Raw genomic sequence first — 15,304 nt, forward strand, 5'->3', positions numbered from 1 at the left:
ATCATCATCATCATCATCATCACCATCGTAGTCGTCATCGTCGATGTCGTCTTCATAGATATTCTTTTTTCAAACATAAAAACTTATTCGGACAAAAGAGTTTTGACCCCCCCCCCCCCCCCCCCCCCCCAAAAAAAAAAGACCCAAAAGAAAACGAAAACAAAAGAAAATTTGAACCTCTCCCATGGCTTATAACGTGTTTATCGCTGGTTCTCCTTTTTCTTGGTTTTCAGCTTTTTATACAGCAGAAGTTGAATTTTCTGCATTTTTTCCAAAGAAAACAGAGCGCATTTGTGTAGATTTCCCTGATCTTCTGAAGGGTTTCTTGAAGTTACCGGAGGCCAGGCATCTTGCAAACTTCTTCACATAAGCTCGGACTTTCTCCTGCATTAGGTTAAAACTCATGACTACGATCGACAGTCCAATCAGTACGTAAATCGTAGTGAATATCAAATGCTTTCTGTTGTGATAACCAGCTCCTTGTCCGGCCACGTAGTCGCCTAGTCCTATCGTGCTAATGGTAATGAAACAAAAATAGGCACCGGTTAAATAGTCCCATTGTTCCATATAGGAAAATAAGACAGCGCCAAGGAGAAGGTATAGAATAATGATTATTATACTGACGGTAACCGGAACTCCTGCCAGCTCGTTCCGACTTAATCTTTTGTTTATTGAATTAGAAAACAAGAGGCGTACGCCAACAGCCAGCAACCTGCCAATTTTTGCCAAAAATATGAGAAACAACGGAATTCCAAAAATAGAGTAAAATATAGTGGCAATTTTTCCTGCGTCCGTTTTTGGAGTGATATTTCCATAACCTGGGGAGGAGGAGAACGGTATGATGTTGTTATTGAATTATATCACAATATTATGCAACCCATCGCACTCAAACGATTAGTAAAAACCTAGATGCACACAATTGCAGGTCTTATAACCCTTGGAATTATTCCAAGTTATAACCGAACGCAATTTATCATGGACTGCTTTAACATTGTGGTAATGGACAAAATGTTGTGTTAGTTTGAGAGTATTTCCATTACAACAATGAGACCCTAAGAATTTGGGTTATTAGATCTGTAAATAAGTAGACGTTGGGTAAAACAGATTCCAAAAAAGAATAATTCGTTTACTCATGACTTAATTGTTATCAAATGAGTTATTTTTAGCAAGCAACCTAACACTACGAGCTTGCGAATGAGTGCTAATGCACGGTCAAAATGACGATTATAATAAAACCATAGCTACCGAACAATCTTATTATTCCCCTCAAAGTAAGATTCTTAGAAGATATTCCGTAACCGAGAAGTTATCTTTAGTGATCATTTTAGAGACTAGTATACTCTTCATTATCGAAACATATCAGAAATCCCCGCTCATTTGGAATTTCCCATTTTTCCTTGCAAGATACCAAACCATTGGCATCATTAAGACAATTTAATTTGATTCATTTGGCAAAACAAACAAGCACATAATTGTCACTTGGAAGAAGTTAAGCATTTCTTTTGATTCAAAGTAAAAAAAAAAGTTAACTTTTATTTTTAGAATTGAAACATTCCTACACTAAACAGAGATTCCTTTTCTATTTAGCCACACGCCACTTAGTTCACAGTGTATCTATCACACGTCGTCAAGATTTTTGGCGTTTTCAGTGCCAAATTCCAAAAAAAAAATACCCTGTCTTTTTAAAGTCTTTTGGTAGGAAAAAAAAAATAGGTTTTGCAGTTTGGCATTATTTTGTCATCTTTTGTTTTCGAATTACAGAACACCACTAATATTCTTGACAAATTGACACACATTTACAAAATATACAATTAAAATTAATTTTTTTTACCAAAACAAAACACTAAGTTACGTTAGCGGGATTTAAAAAAAAGGTAAGCTTTATATCCGCGTCGCAATACTCATTTTAACAGAAAAAGTGATGTCTGGAAAGGTTTTAGATTATTTCAGGACATTTGGCATATTGCTGTGATTGGGGATGTAAAAAAACGTCACCAAACTGCCCTTTTTTGCAACGATATCAGCAGGCAAACTGTGGACCGCTTTATCCCACGACGCCCAAATAGAGCGCCGCGTGGATATAACATGATCCACGACGCTAATCATACTTTCATTGAGTAGCGATTAAATAACTGCAAAGTGGAGATGTGAAACGATCAAAAGATCATCATCATCATCATCATCATCATCACCATCATCATCATCATCATCATCATCATCATCATCATCATCATCATCATCAAGTGCCAGGCCTGATGCAGACATCGGCGATCATGTCCCTCCAACCTTATCTGCCCTCAGATCTTCTCAATAGCTCGATTCCTGTTCCTCCTCCACCAATCCATCCATTCAGATTGTCAATGTAATCTATCCTCTGTCTCCCTCTTCTTTTCTTCCCAGCACTTTTACCCGTAAGTACAATCTTTTCAATTCCGTTTTTTTCTGTAAATATGTCCGAGAAATTTTAACTGCCCTTTTCTGATCAAAAGATACTTTTACTATTAGACCCGGGGTTCCCGATAGCTCAGTCAGTAGGCAGAGCGATCGCATCACAGGCCCTGTCCACCATGCTGTGATTGGGCAGCTGGGTCAGTTAAATCTGGTGAAAAGAACTTTGTGATAGACTATCGTCCTATCCAAAACGGTAGCAAGAAATTGATAATGTCCTTTTCACGCTATAGAAACCGTGATAAACCCCGGCTCTATGGGTCTAATTGCGGTAAAAACTGTGTAATTTAGATTATACCAGCGTCCTAGACAAAGGTTAGAAAGCTATTGACTATTATCCGTTTAATGCACCGAGATAGACTCCGACTTCATAGTCTTTGTGGCTCCGAAGGATTGATTTTTATACCTACAAGAATATACCAACTTGTGATTAGGGGTGTCCTATCCAAAAGGTTTAAAAGCTATTTATTACTATTATCCGTTTAAAGATCTAAACAAGTGTGTATGAAACGGTGCCAGACAAAGCTAAAAAGAAGACAATAACAAGAAGAAAATCATCCCAAAAGTAATCAGTCTTCCTCGACTGGTTTTTTTTTTCCTTGTATTTTTCTTTCTTGCTTTGTATGGGCCCGTGTCATACACACTTAATCAGATCGTTATCTAACACTAGTACCTACTAATTTCTCAATTTGATATCATCCGTTTAACTCTCTCCGTAAAAATTAAAAAAAAATATATTTATATAGCGGAATATCCACTAAATGTGCTCAAAGCGCTTTACAAGGGGTCCCTGGTCAACAACAACATTTAACATGTAGGACATGCCGTCTGTTAAGTGATATTACAATTTTTCGGACAAAGACAACGCTGTTAACGGCCGGGTACTCATTTTACACCTGAGTACAGTGAGAGAATGTGAGTAAAGAGCCTTTTCCAAGGACTCAAATATGCGCCGAGGGCGAGGCTCGAACCCAGGACCTTCCGATCCGAAAACCATTTTCAGACTTTTCCCCACTTCATCCCCACCCAACACAAAAATGGATTTTTCTTAATCAAACAGAAAATCAACAAGTGCATTCTATACATAATATTGATCAGCAACACGTGCTCTACAACCCAGTGTCAAAATTTATAGCCAGAATTAACACATTGTCTTAAAATTTTGTGATGTACAGAAGAAATCAGAATTAATAAAAACTGTTGGTTGTATTGTAACGAATATAACCATTTACCTTGAGTTGGTAAGGAGAGGTAATGCTATTTATGGTCTTTGTAAAGTTGCTGCTCAAAGCTCGAAGAAATAAATAATGATGGAAATTGAATGTAAGCTTCAATTTAATTACAAAAACAGATCAAATGAACGTTTCGGGTTTGCCCTTTATCAACAAAACAGGATGAATGAAACACCACAGATGAATCATCTTAACTACGCCACTACCACATTATCTCATTCATCTGTGGTGTTTCATTCATCCTGTTTTGTTGATAAAGGGGAAACCCGAAACGTTCATTTGATCTGTTTTTGTAATTAAATTGAAGCTTACATTCAATTTCACATTATAATTTATTTCATGGTCTTTGTAGCTCTGAAGGATTGTTTTTACTACAAAACATAAATGTGACCCCTCGTCTCAAAACGGTATTAAGTCGGAATTATTAAGATGCTGAAAATGGAATTTGTAGTCAGAAATATCATGCTTAAGTTGAGTTTATATGCTTTATAGAAGAGAAGGATTATCATATTTTACTGTGCTAAATACCAACCTTTTATAGTTTTGACCAGTTTAACTTTAATTTGACTTTTTAGCATCTGGTACATCCAGACATAATACCGATTTGAGAAACTGGGTCACAGATATTATACGAACCTATAGTGGTAATTAGAGTGACACTGTATAACACTGCCGCAACCATATCCCACTTGGTATAGTCTGAGCCAACGTCTTCGCCATCCCAGCCGTCTTGGGAGACGGCTTGAAAGACTTCCTGTTCGAAATCCTTGAGGATCAGACGCGTATTTTTCTCCCATTCCAGCCGGTCATCTTTGCCTTGGCCTCGAATCACGTGCCACAGCTAATTTTATAACATTGGGGAAAACAGAAAAGAAAAATGAACCTGCTATCAAAATGAGAGACGAAATGAGTCGTTAGTTGTCTATACGGCTATGTGGTCTAGTGGTATGACACTCGCTTTCGGATCGCAAGGTCCTGGGTTCGAGCCTTGGAAAAGGCTCTTTACTCACATTCTCTCACCGTACTCAGGTGTAAAATGAGTACCTGGCCGTTAACAGCGTTGTCTTTGTCCGAAAAATGTTAATATCGCCTAACAGGCGTTGTGTCCCGTCCTACATGTTAAATGTTGCTGTTGACCAGGGATCCCTTGTAAAACGATTTAAGCACCTTTAGTGGATATTGCGTTATATATAAGCTCGATTTCAAAAAATATTTTTTTAGTTGTCACAAATGCGGATGAAAAGCATAAATTGGTTGTGTCCCAACGCCTCAAGACGGTTTTATGTCGGGATGAATAAGGTAGAAAAATCTTGACGTCACATCTTCTACTTTTCCGGTTTCAAAATCCTTGGAAAAGTATTTGGAAACAATCCTTCGAAGACTTATAATGAATGGATTATATACTGAATCAGTATTTCAGAAAACAGCACTGCACATCCACAAGAAATTATCATAGCAGTTAGTTCACTACCCCCAACACATAGAACCAACAAATATATAAAAACAGTTTCTTCCCAAGAACTATCAAGGAATGGAACACTCTCCCACTAGAAATCCTAGATATTACCAACAACAACACATTTGGTTAACTATTAAACATTTATCTTTCAACTCAATAACACAATGAATGGAGTAAGTCACCACATTATTGTATACAATCTGCAGTGATGGGCAGACCGCCTTTTGTAGATAAAGACGTTGAACTTGGACTTGAAGGTGGTATGACTATTGTAGTAGCAGGACGTATAGGCTGATTCTAAGGATTACGACATTTAAAAGCGCTAGGATGGATTATTTTTATTGACGACCAGCATGATATATTTAGACTAGAAAATAAGACGACATCGCTCTGAAAACAGAAGATCGGTTAAACAAGGTATGTATTCAGTCCTTCGGAAGAGTGGATTTACTTTCCAATAAGATTGGAACAAGTTTTTTGACATCACATATTTGCTCCCTATTGGGTGCTAAAATGGTGCTTTACAGTAGAAAAGAAAAGAAATATGAAAATTTAGTAGTATTCATTGTCCTCAGTAAAACATGCAAAACAACCCGAATTCCATGTTTTAAGATATAGACGTCTATATTCCATTTTTTTCTCTTCTACATGATGATAATAATAATAATAATAATAATAATAATAATAATAATAATAATAATAATAATAATAATACTAATAATAATAATAATAACAATAATATAAGCACATTTCTATAGCGCCTTTCGTCTAAACCTCAAAGCGCTTTAAAAAAAGGACATTGTTTACCTAGGTAACAATAATATTGCAAGTCCAAATCAACCAATATCAAAAGAGTAATAGCATATAACGGGCATCAAAAACAATTTAAAAAGTCACATACAATACATTTAAAATTCAATTAAGTAAATATTTGCTGAAAAGATATGTTTTCAGGTTTTTTTTTAAAATGTCTATTGAGCTCGAAAATCTCAGGGAGATCGTTCCAAATCGTGGGTGCGAATTTCACAAGAGACCTATTGCCAAAATATTTAAGTTTAGTTTTAGGAGATGCTAACCGTTTTATATCGTAGGATCTAAGATTTATCAGAGGTACGTACGGTTGGAGTAAGTGTTGAATATAGAGGGGGACAGAAGACTCAAATACATCAAAGCAGACAAGGGATATTTTGTATTCAATTTTAGCCCGGACCGGCAGCCAGTGGAGGGTTCAAAGCATATCCTTTGTATCATCATAATGAGATTTTCCCAGGACTAACTTAACCTGACAATTCTGCACTCTCCGGAGCTTGTTTATTTTGTTATTAGAGAGACCAGCGAGCAGTGAATTGCAGTAGTCGAGACGTGACAAGACCGAAGCAGAGACAATTATCTTCAAGGCGTTGAAAGGTAAAAACGACCTCGTATTCTGTGATATTCTACGGAGCCTATTGTACATAATTTTCACATTATTGTTTATATGCTGATCCATAGAGAAAGAACTATCCAGAATGACACCCAGATTTTTAGCCTTTACAGAAATAGAAATATCACAATCACTTATAGTTAGGGTAGGAGTTGATAGGTGGATAGTCTTTAATTTTTGCTGAGTTCCGATCAAAACAACTTCAGTTTTATCTTCATTTAACAATAGCTTATTTTCTAGCATCCAACATTTGATGGAGTCACAACCATTTTCTAAGTCACAGACAAGAGGGAAGAGAACACGAGGAGAGGCAGCTTTATATAGCTGCGTGTAGTCATCATAAATGTAGTAGCTAACAGAATGTAACAGAATGGTAAAGTACAAAGGGTATAAAGGATATGACCTAAAACCGAACCTTGTGGGACGCCATATACTATATAGACATCGCTAGAAAACTTGCCATTAACACCAGTGGCGGTTCTAGCCTATTTACAGTGGTGGGGCAAAGATGATTCGGTCATAAATATATATATATATATATATATATATATATATATATATATATATATATATATATATATATATATAATATTTTTTATTTTATTTTATTTATTTATTTATTTTTTAATTAATTTTTTTTTAATTATTATTTTTTTTCACCTTTAAAAAATAATATTTCAACCACAAATAATCACATTCACAATGAAATGACAATACAAGTAGATTTTAATTATTCCAAACGTAATCAAAACTGAATCACGAAAGAGAATACCACTAAAAAATAAAGCGACGAGACATAATGCGACAACACCTTGACAATACAAGTCCATTTCGTTCACTCGAAAAAATTAAAGATTTGCTTTAATCCCTCAACGGCGAGATTAATATTTCTGTTACATTATTGGTTTTCAGTAGTATGTAGTAACCTTAAAGTTTTAATCGAGAAGCAACAACAGCGATATGACTCGAGTTTCATTCAGAGCTCAAATTGCATTTCACTGCTGTCTTGATGATTAGAGTGATTGTGCCGGTGGTGGTAGTGGTTGGAATAGTGGTAGCGGTGGTGGTGGTGGTGGAGGAGGATGTAATTATGGTAGTGGTTTTGGTGGTGCTGTTGGTTAGAATGATAGTTGTGGAGACGATGACGGAAATGTTATGATGATGTTGATATTGTTTTTATTGCTATTGTAGTACTTGTTGTTAATATTGTTGTTGTTGTTAATGATGAAGATAATGAATGATGATGATGATGATGATGATGATGATGATGATGATGATGATGATGATGATGATGATAATGATGATTATGATGACAACGACGATGTCGTCGACAATGATGGTTACCATACGATATTACAAAGTTTATTCAATCTTAGGCTTTCGACAATAAATCATACAATTTGATGACCACATGAAAGTGGGAAAAAAATGGTAAATGGAACCAAACAATAAACTGATACCATTAATAACCACACAAAAATACAACAATAGTAATACCACCAATACGTACAATAATAATAATAATTAATAATAATAATAATAATAATAATAATAATAATAATAATAATAATAATAATAAATAATAATAATAATAATAATAATAATAATAATAACAATAATAATAATGATGATGATGATAATAATAATAATAATAATAATAATAATAATAATAATAATAATAATAATAACAATAATAATATTACCATCATCATTACTACCACCACCATCATTACTACTACCACCACCGCTACCACTATCACTACCACCATCACCATCATTATTACGTTTCCAATCATTTTTTCTCGTTTAAAAAAAATTGATATCTATCAAAACAGTCGAAATTCCGGTCATTTTTTAAAAGGGTAGTTAAAATATCTACGATTTTATTAGCCCTGAAAACTACGATTTTTATTTTCCTATTTCAAGTAGGCAGCTCTGCTATGACAAGTACTCGTATCAGTATCAGTTCCATAGTCAAAATAAGACAAACAAAAACAACGTTTATTTAATCTTAGGCTTTCGCCAATACTTCATACAATACAATTAAGACAAAATAATGTTACGAATTTCTCCTCATGCATTCGTTAGACTATAACAATAACGACCGTGTTATCTTTACTCCTTACCCAACCAACCCCGAGCTTCCCGCCTCTTCATCGCGAACTATCTTATGTATGTATTAGCTTCAGGACGGGCAAGTACGGAATCTGCCCACCCTTCCGTATTTCCTCTATAAGTCAGTTAGAATTCAACTCTCTCCTTTTCTCAGAAGAGTATTTCTCGTATACTAATTCAAATGTTGAGCAAACCAAAATGGTGGTTGTATTTTATATATTTATTTAGTCGTGACTTTTGAATAAAAGTGTTTTGTTTTATTATACGGAATACAATAGAAAATTACATTGTTTTGCAAAATTATTTTGTCTGGCAATAAAAATACAGGGGTAATTACTTTAAGAATTAAAAAAAAAAAAGAACTAACAAATTAATTTGTTAAAAAACAAAAAAAAAAAACAAAAAAAAAAACAACAACAACAACAACAAAAAACAAATAAGAAAACAATTTAAATAAATGAGTTTTGAGAAGCACTAAAGAAAACGAGAAAAAAAAGAAAAGTTTAAATGGATAAACAAATATATAAAAACAACACAAATCAATACTAAATTGATGTAAAATTAGTAAATTAATAAATTTAATTCAATACTGGAACATTCCCAAAGTCATTACATCAATGGTACCAGCACAAGTAAGGCAATAAATAAGAAAAAGTTCGTTTGCCAAAATCTCTATTTAGTTTTCACTGGTTAATAAGGTGGGCTCATTTGAATTAGCCCGACCTAGTACAGAGAGGCCAGACAGCAAAAATCGGAGTTAGTTCACCGTCAGGCGACGAGACGATGAGATGACGATGTGGGCGGAGTGGAGTGGTTGGGGGGGGGGGGGGGGGGGGGGGGGGGGGGATAAAAAAAGAACAGGAGCGTATCCTGGTTTATGCATTAAGGGATGCATGGTGATTCGCAATCTATCAAAAAAACACACAAATTGATTTCAGTACGAAGTATAAAGTTTAAGTAGTAACTTTTGAAATTATCTAATTTAAATTTGATTATTTCAGACCTGGTAATACAGCATATAACTTGAAAAAACAGGCTGGTATTTGCCCACCCTGCCCATTATTACCAGCCGTCCCTGAATTTAACACTCACTTCCTGGGACCTTTTGGTGAAGTAGTAAGATTTAAATCGCGAAAGAGCAGTACCAGAGATACCAAAATGAGAATAAAGGCCTAGGTGCAAGCATTTGCATATATGATAACCGAACGCGATTATGAGCGTGATTTAACATTGTTTTAATGGACAATATTTTGCGTCGGTTTGAGAGTATTTTCATAACAACAATGACGTCATGATAATTTCGATTATCAGACCTGTATACGTCGTATGTACAAAAATGTTATTTGCAGAGATAAAATTTAGAACCCATTAATATAGGATTCATTTATTTGTTTGATTTAGAAGAAAGAATAAATAAATAAATAAATAAATAAATATATCAATGTATAAATAAATATATCAATGAATAAAAAATTAATAATAAACATATAAATGAATGAAATAAAATAATATAATGATAATAATAATAATAATAATAATAATAATAATAATAATAATAATAATAATAATAATAATAATAATAATAATAATGATATAATAATAATGATAATAATAATAATAATAATAATAATAATAATAATAATAAATAATAATAATAATAATAATAATAATAATAATAATAATAATAATAATAATAATAATAATAATAATAATAATAATAATAATAATAATAATAATAATAATAATAATAATAATAATAATAAGTTTGAAGTTTAAAATATTTGTTACCTTCTTTATACCGTTATCTCTCGCGCTCTGTACTCTTTCTCGTGGATTTTCACCTTGTTTTGATTCTAAGGTGGAGAAAAGGTATCCTCCAAATATGCTGTACACTATCACCAAAAAACCAAGAATGCTGTAATACACACATTTAAACACCTTCGACTTTGTTGCCATTGGATCGGCTACAAGGAAACCTGTTGAAACCGAAGAAACAAAAAAAAAAAAAAAAAAAACAACAAAAAAAAAAAACAAAAAACAAAAAACAAATAAAAAACAACAAAACAAGAAGAAAATATCATCATTTTTGCTGTCGCACTACCCTCTCAATTTCAGTACGATCAGATTTCAATCTTTAAAAATAACAAATCAATATTCTTCTTCTTCTTCTTCTTCAAGTACCAAGTCTGTGCTAGACATCGGTGATCATGGTACGCCATTAATCTCTCTGATCAGATAACCTCAGAAAACTAATAATTACTCTTCTCTTTCTTTGTCACCCAGCTATTCAAACTATTCAAATATGTTTTTCTTGCTCTACCTTTACTCTTCTTACCTTATATCTTTCCTGTGAGAGCAAGATGTTCAATATATGTCGATTTAGGTGCCCTAAAAATTGCATTTGTCTTTTTTTTTTTTTTTTTTTTGTAATAACCTTTTAGTTTCTGCTTCCTCTAATATTTCTTCATTTATTTTCTTCTCTGTCCATGAGATTTTTAACATCCTTATAAGAAACCACATTTCTGCTGCCTCCCGTTTGTTTCTAATATCTTCTGTAATTGTCCAGCTCTCACAGCCATATAATAATACTGACCATGCATAGGCCTTCAAAACCCTATGTTTGTTGTCATTGAGATATTGTGGTTTTTGAAAATTAGACTCATTTTATTAAAACTATCTTTAGCTATTGCAATTCTTTGTTTTATTTCTGTGCTACATCTGCCATCTGAAATTATTATATATCCAAGATATTTAAATGTCTGAACTTGTTTTATAGTTTCTCCTTTGCATATTGTTACATGTTGGATTAGGAGAGAAAAAAAAAGAATTACAAAATGCATTTTGATATAAGTCATACTCGTCAACGAAAAGAAAGTTTACTATACAAAACAAAAATTAATGAGTGTAAAACCTCTAATGTGCTATTTTCCATTGTCAATGAAATGAAGGGCCAGCGTTAATCATGACTTCTTCTAAGGGTTATGCCACCTGAACTCTTGCATACGCTTTTGCAGATTATTTTATTGACAAAGTGAAAAATATTGGATATCCTCGTGATATTTCGACCAGTGACGACAAACCTCGTGTACGGCTATGTGATCTGGTGGTATGAAACCCGCCTTCTGTCCGGAAGGTCGAGGGTTCGAATCCCGCTCTGAGCAGCGCATAGTTGATTGAGTCCTTGAAAAAGACTCTTTACTCACATTCGCACCGTATTTAGGTGTAAAATGAGTAAAATGACCGCAAAGAGTGTTGTCTCTGACGAAAAAAAATGTAATATCGCCTTACAAACATGTTAAGTGTTGCTGTTGGCTAAGGACCCCTTGTAAAGCGCATTTAGCACGTTAAGTGGACATTGCACTATATAAATGTTCAAGTTAATTCTCAATTGCTCAAGACTGTAGTACGGGTACAAGTTAAAAACAAAACAATGAAAAGGAAATTATTTTTCTCATCACCACCCAAATCTTTTCCCCTGTCCCCATTTCCTGTAAGCTTTTATGACAATGTATAGAAACCATCATGGAGCCATTACTATATCAATTACTTCCTTCAGTCTGGCGTTGTTCCTATCTGTTTTTAAAAAGCCATTATTACCTCTCTTTTAAAAGAAAATAAACCTTAAACATTACCTTCTTGTTATTCCGAATCTTTCTTTCATATCTAAACTCCTGAGAAATTTTTTTTCTATTTAGCTAAAACATCATGTTATTGCCTTTCTAAATCAGCGTATCACGAGGGTCAAATCACCGAGAGTGTCCTTTTAAGAATAGCCAATGACGTTCTTTTCTCTTTTAATGATAATGATGTGTCCATCCTTGCTTTGTCGATCTGTTAGCAGCGTTCGACCCAATTGACCACATTATGCTTTGCAATCGTTTGCACACAAAAATTTGGCATATCTGACAAAGCTTTATACCGGATAAAATCATATCTTTGCAACAGGACCCTGTCTGTGAGTGTAAACAGAAAATTATTTGATTGTCACCCTTTAGAATGTGGGGTCCCTCAAGGGTCGGTCTTTGGTCCCGTATACTAAACATTGTACTCTCTGACCCTTGGTAGTGTCACCAGCTCCCATGGCATGAATTGCTACCTCATGTATGCTGACACACAACAATATAAAGAACCCCCCCCTTTCTCTCTCTCTCTCTCTCTCTCTCTCTCTCTCTCTCTCTCTCTCTGACTTCAAATTTCTGACCGCAGACATATAACGCTGCTGCAGATCGATTTAATATTGGATGCTGATTAACTAACTAAAAATGAGTTTATGAAAGGACTAAAATATTTTTGATCACAGTCAACGTTTAAATCCATCAACATGCCGTTTTGACCATGGAGATTATTAACATTCACGTTTCAGTTGGAGAAAAAAAAATAGTATTATTATTTCTGATTGCAACCTGTCCATGGATCAACATATCGACCAAACAGTGAAAATTATCAATTTTGAATTCAGACCTATTCACACATTAGATGATTTTTACCTGTTGACGCACTCAAAACATTATATCATCATTGATCTTAGCCGGTCTTGATTTTATGGCTTTCTTATAGTTATAGGCCTTTCAGATATGAAGATAATAAATAAACATCAGACTCGAATAAAGCAAATGGATCCCGAATTTAAATTGTTTTTAGACATAGGAATTAAGATTTTAAAAACGATTGTGATTCATTGGCAGTAATCTTGGAAGGGGCGCGGGGAGAGAGAAGGGGGGGGGGGGGTTGTAAATGTTTGTCGATCAAAGTGGCATAAAAAGTAAAGGGAGAGGAATTTCAAATGAATTTGCGTCCGCCATTCTATAAGTGAGGTAAGTATATTTCCATTTCGTTATGTAAGTGGCCCACGCATACGGAGTTTCTCCCCAAAATGTTCCTTCACTCTAGCGTTATGAATAGTCGAATAATATAATAATCTAATAAAATGATGGGGAGGCCTTCCGAAAGCTCCTAGATACCCAGTATTCTTTTTCTAGTAGGGGTTTTGGGAGGGGGTGGCGTTTTAAAAAAAAAAGTCCCCCCCCCCTCTCCAACCCCCTATGAGAACATTTTAAATGACAAGAATTCTGAGGATGTAGGAGCTTTCGGAAGGCCTCCCTAATGATGTGATCACGTTCTGACCTTGAGTTTGAGAAGTTAAATCTCTTATAATCACCATTTATTCCTAATAGACTATATTCTATCCCTACCTTTTTGAGCTCAAATAAATGGATATGTTTCAAAACGTCATTGGAGTGGTAAATTTATTCACATTACACATTAAAATTAAACAAGTCAATAGTTCTTTTGATGTCCACAAACACAGCACCTTTCTGTTACCAAGGGTAGTGGTTAAAAGGAAATCAATTTCTAAGTAAGTGCAAAGAAGACGCACTAAATTAGATGACGTAATTTTGTCCCCAATTCAATCTTGTTTGTGGTGGTAAAAGCACGTCCTTTGTTTAAAATATTTATATCTATCTGGCAAAAGACGCACGCCATTTACTTTACAGAAAACAGTTGAAATAAATAATCAAAATCAAGCGCATGATAGAGAAGAAAATATATAAATAAATTTAGAGAGGACAATATATAAATAAATCCCTTGATTCATTAATAAGGCGAAAATTTGTCGTTAGGGTCTATTTTAAGTGGAGCCCAGCATGACCCAAGCGCCACCCTAAGTTTAAGGTACAGATCTGAAAAAGTGTCGAGACAGGTCTGGGTCCTACTAAAAGCCGTCCGGAGCCGTCCGGCGCCCCAGTAGAGCCGTACGGAGGTCATCTAAAGCATTCTCAAGTCATCCGGAGGCCCTTAGACCTGTATGAACATTTCCATACGTTTTCCGCCTTCCGAAAGCTCCTCAAATTAAGCCGGACGGCTCCAGACGGCTTTTAGACTTCAGTGGCCGTATTGCTAAAAGCGGTCCGGAGCCGTCCGGCGCCCCAGGAGAGCCGTCAGGAGGTTATCTAAAGCATTCTCAAGCCACCCGGAGGCCCTTAAACCTGTACGAACTTTCCAGAAGTCTTCCGCCTTCCGAAAGCTCCTCAAATTACGCCAGACGGCTCCGGACGGCTTTTAGTATTCAGTGGCGATTGTAATAGTGGGCAGGGTGGGCACAGCCCAACCTGATATTTTCAAGAGCCGTCCGGATGCCGTCTGGAATTGCTTTTGAATCCAACTCCCTCTCTCTCTTCCCCAGCCCCCCCCCAAGCATGGTATTAATGTAATTTATTGACTTATTCATATATATTCATTGTTGTCGTGCTGTTGTCTTTTTTAAATGATTAATTTATTATATTACTTTTAGTCTAGAAACCCATTTGTATTTCTTCATCACGTTCTATGTGACATTTAACGGTATTCTTGTACAGTCAAACTAATATAGGTTATCACACCAAGAAACAGTGTTACAAAACAAAATCAGTCATTTTTCCCTCGTTACCATAGTACCCCAATAACATAAGAATAAATAAGCTAAACCAAGGTGGACAGTTCTGTGCTTGCCCACCTAGTATGAAATTCGTACAGTCGGTCGAAATAAAGAAATGAGCAGGATAAATGCTGTCTATCTAGAAATATTGTGTACTTTCATCATCATCATCATCATCATCATCATCATCATCATCATCATCATCATCATCA

The 15,304-nt window shown here is 34.9% G+C and overlaps 1 protein-coding gene across 2 annotated transcripts; it reads right to left on the reverse strand.

Annotated features, from left to right (window-relative positions):
• Positions 1 to 148: 148 nt before the first annotated feature.
• Positions 149 to 13,995, reverse strand: LOC144967179 (potassium channel subfamily K member 9-like). 2 transcript variants are annotated; one of them, XM_078904108.1, is made up of 4 exons: positions 13,870 to 13,995; positions 10,466 to 10,653; positions 4,317 to 4,521; positions 149 to 818 (listed from the first exon to the last, which is right to left on the reverse strand). In XM_078904108.1, the coding sequence occupies exons 2-4, from the start codon at positions 10,631 to 10,633 to the stop codon at positions 238 to 240; spliced, it is 954 nt and encodes a 317-aa protein (XP_078760234.1). In that variant the 5' UTR covers positions 10,634 to 10,653; positions 13,870 to 13,995; the 3' UTR covers positions 149 to 237. The 2 variants fall into 2 exon arrangements, with proteins under 2 accessions (XP_078760234.1, XP_078760233.1); XM_078904107.1 differs by lacking the exon at positions 13,870 to 13,995 and having other exon boundaries at positions 10,466 to 11,307.
• Positions 13,996 to 15,304: the final 1,309 nt, after the last annotated feature.

Source organism: Berghia stephanieae, chromosome 3 (assembly GCF_034508935.2).
Source record: "Berghia stephanieae isolate SIO BIC M18660-M18661 chromosome 3, UCSD_Bste_1.3, whole genome shotgun sequence".
NCBI classification, from domain to species: Eukaryota; Metazoa; Mollusca; class Gastropoda; order Nudibranchia; family Aeolidiidae; genus Berghia; species Berghia stephanieae.

Excerpts from the sequence above, each read along its gene's own strand:
- LOC144967179 (XM_078904108.1), bottom strand. The coding sequence starts at position 10,633 with ATGGCAACAAAGTCGAAGGTGTTTAAATGTGTGTATTACAGCATTCTT. Across the intron at positions 4,522-10,465 it reads GAGATAACGGTATAAAGAAG|CTGTGGCACGTGATTCGAGG; the intron begins GTAACAAATATT and ends TTATAAAATTAG. Across the intron at positions 819-4,316 it reads CACTCTAATTACCACTATAG|GTTATGGAAATATCACTCCA; the intron begins GTTCGTATAATA and ends CCTCCTCCCCAG.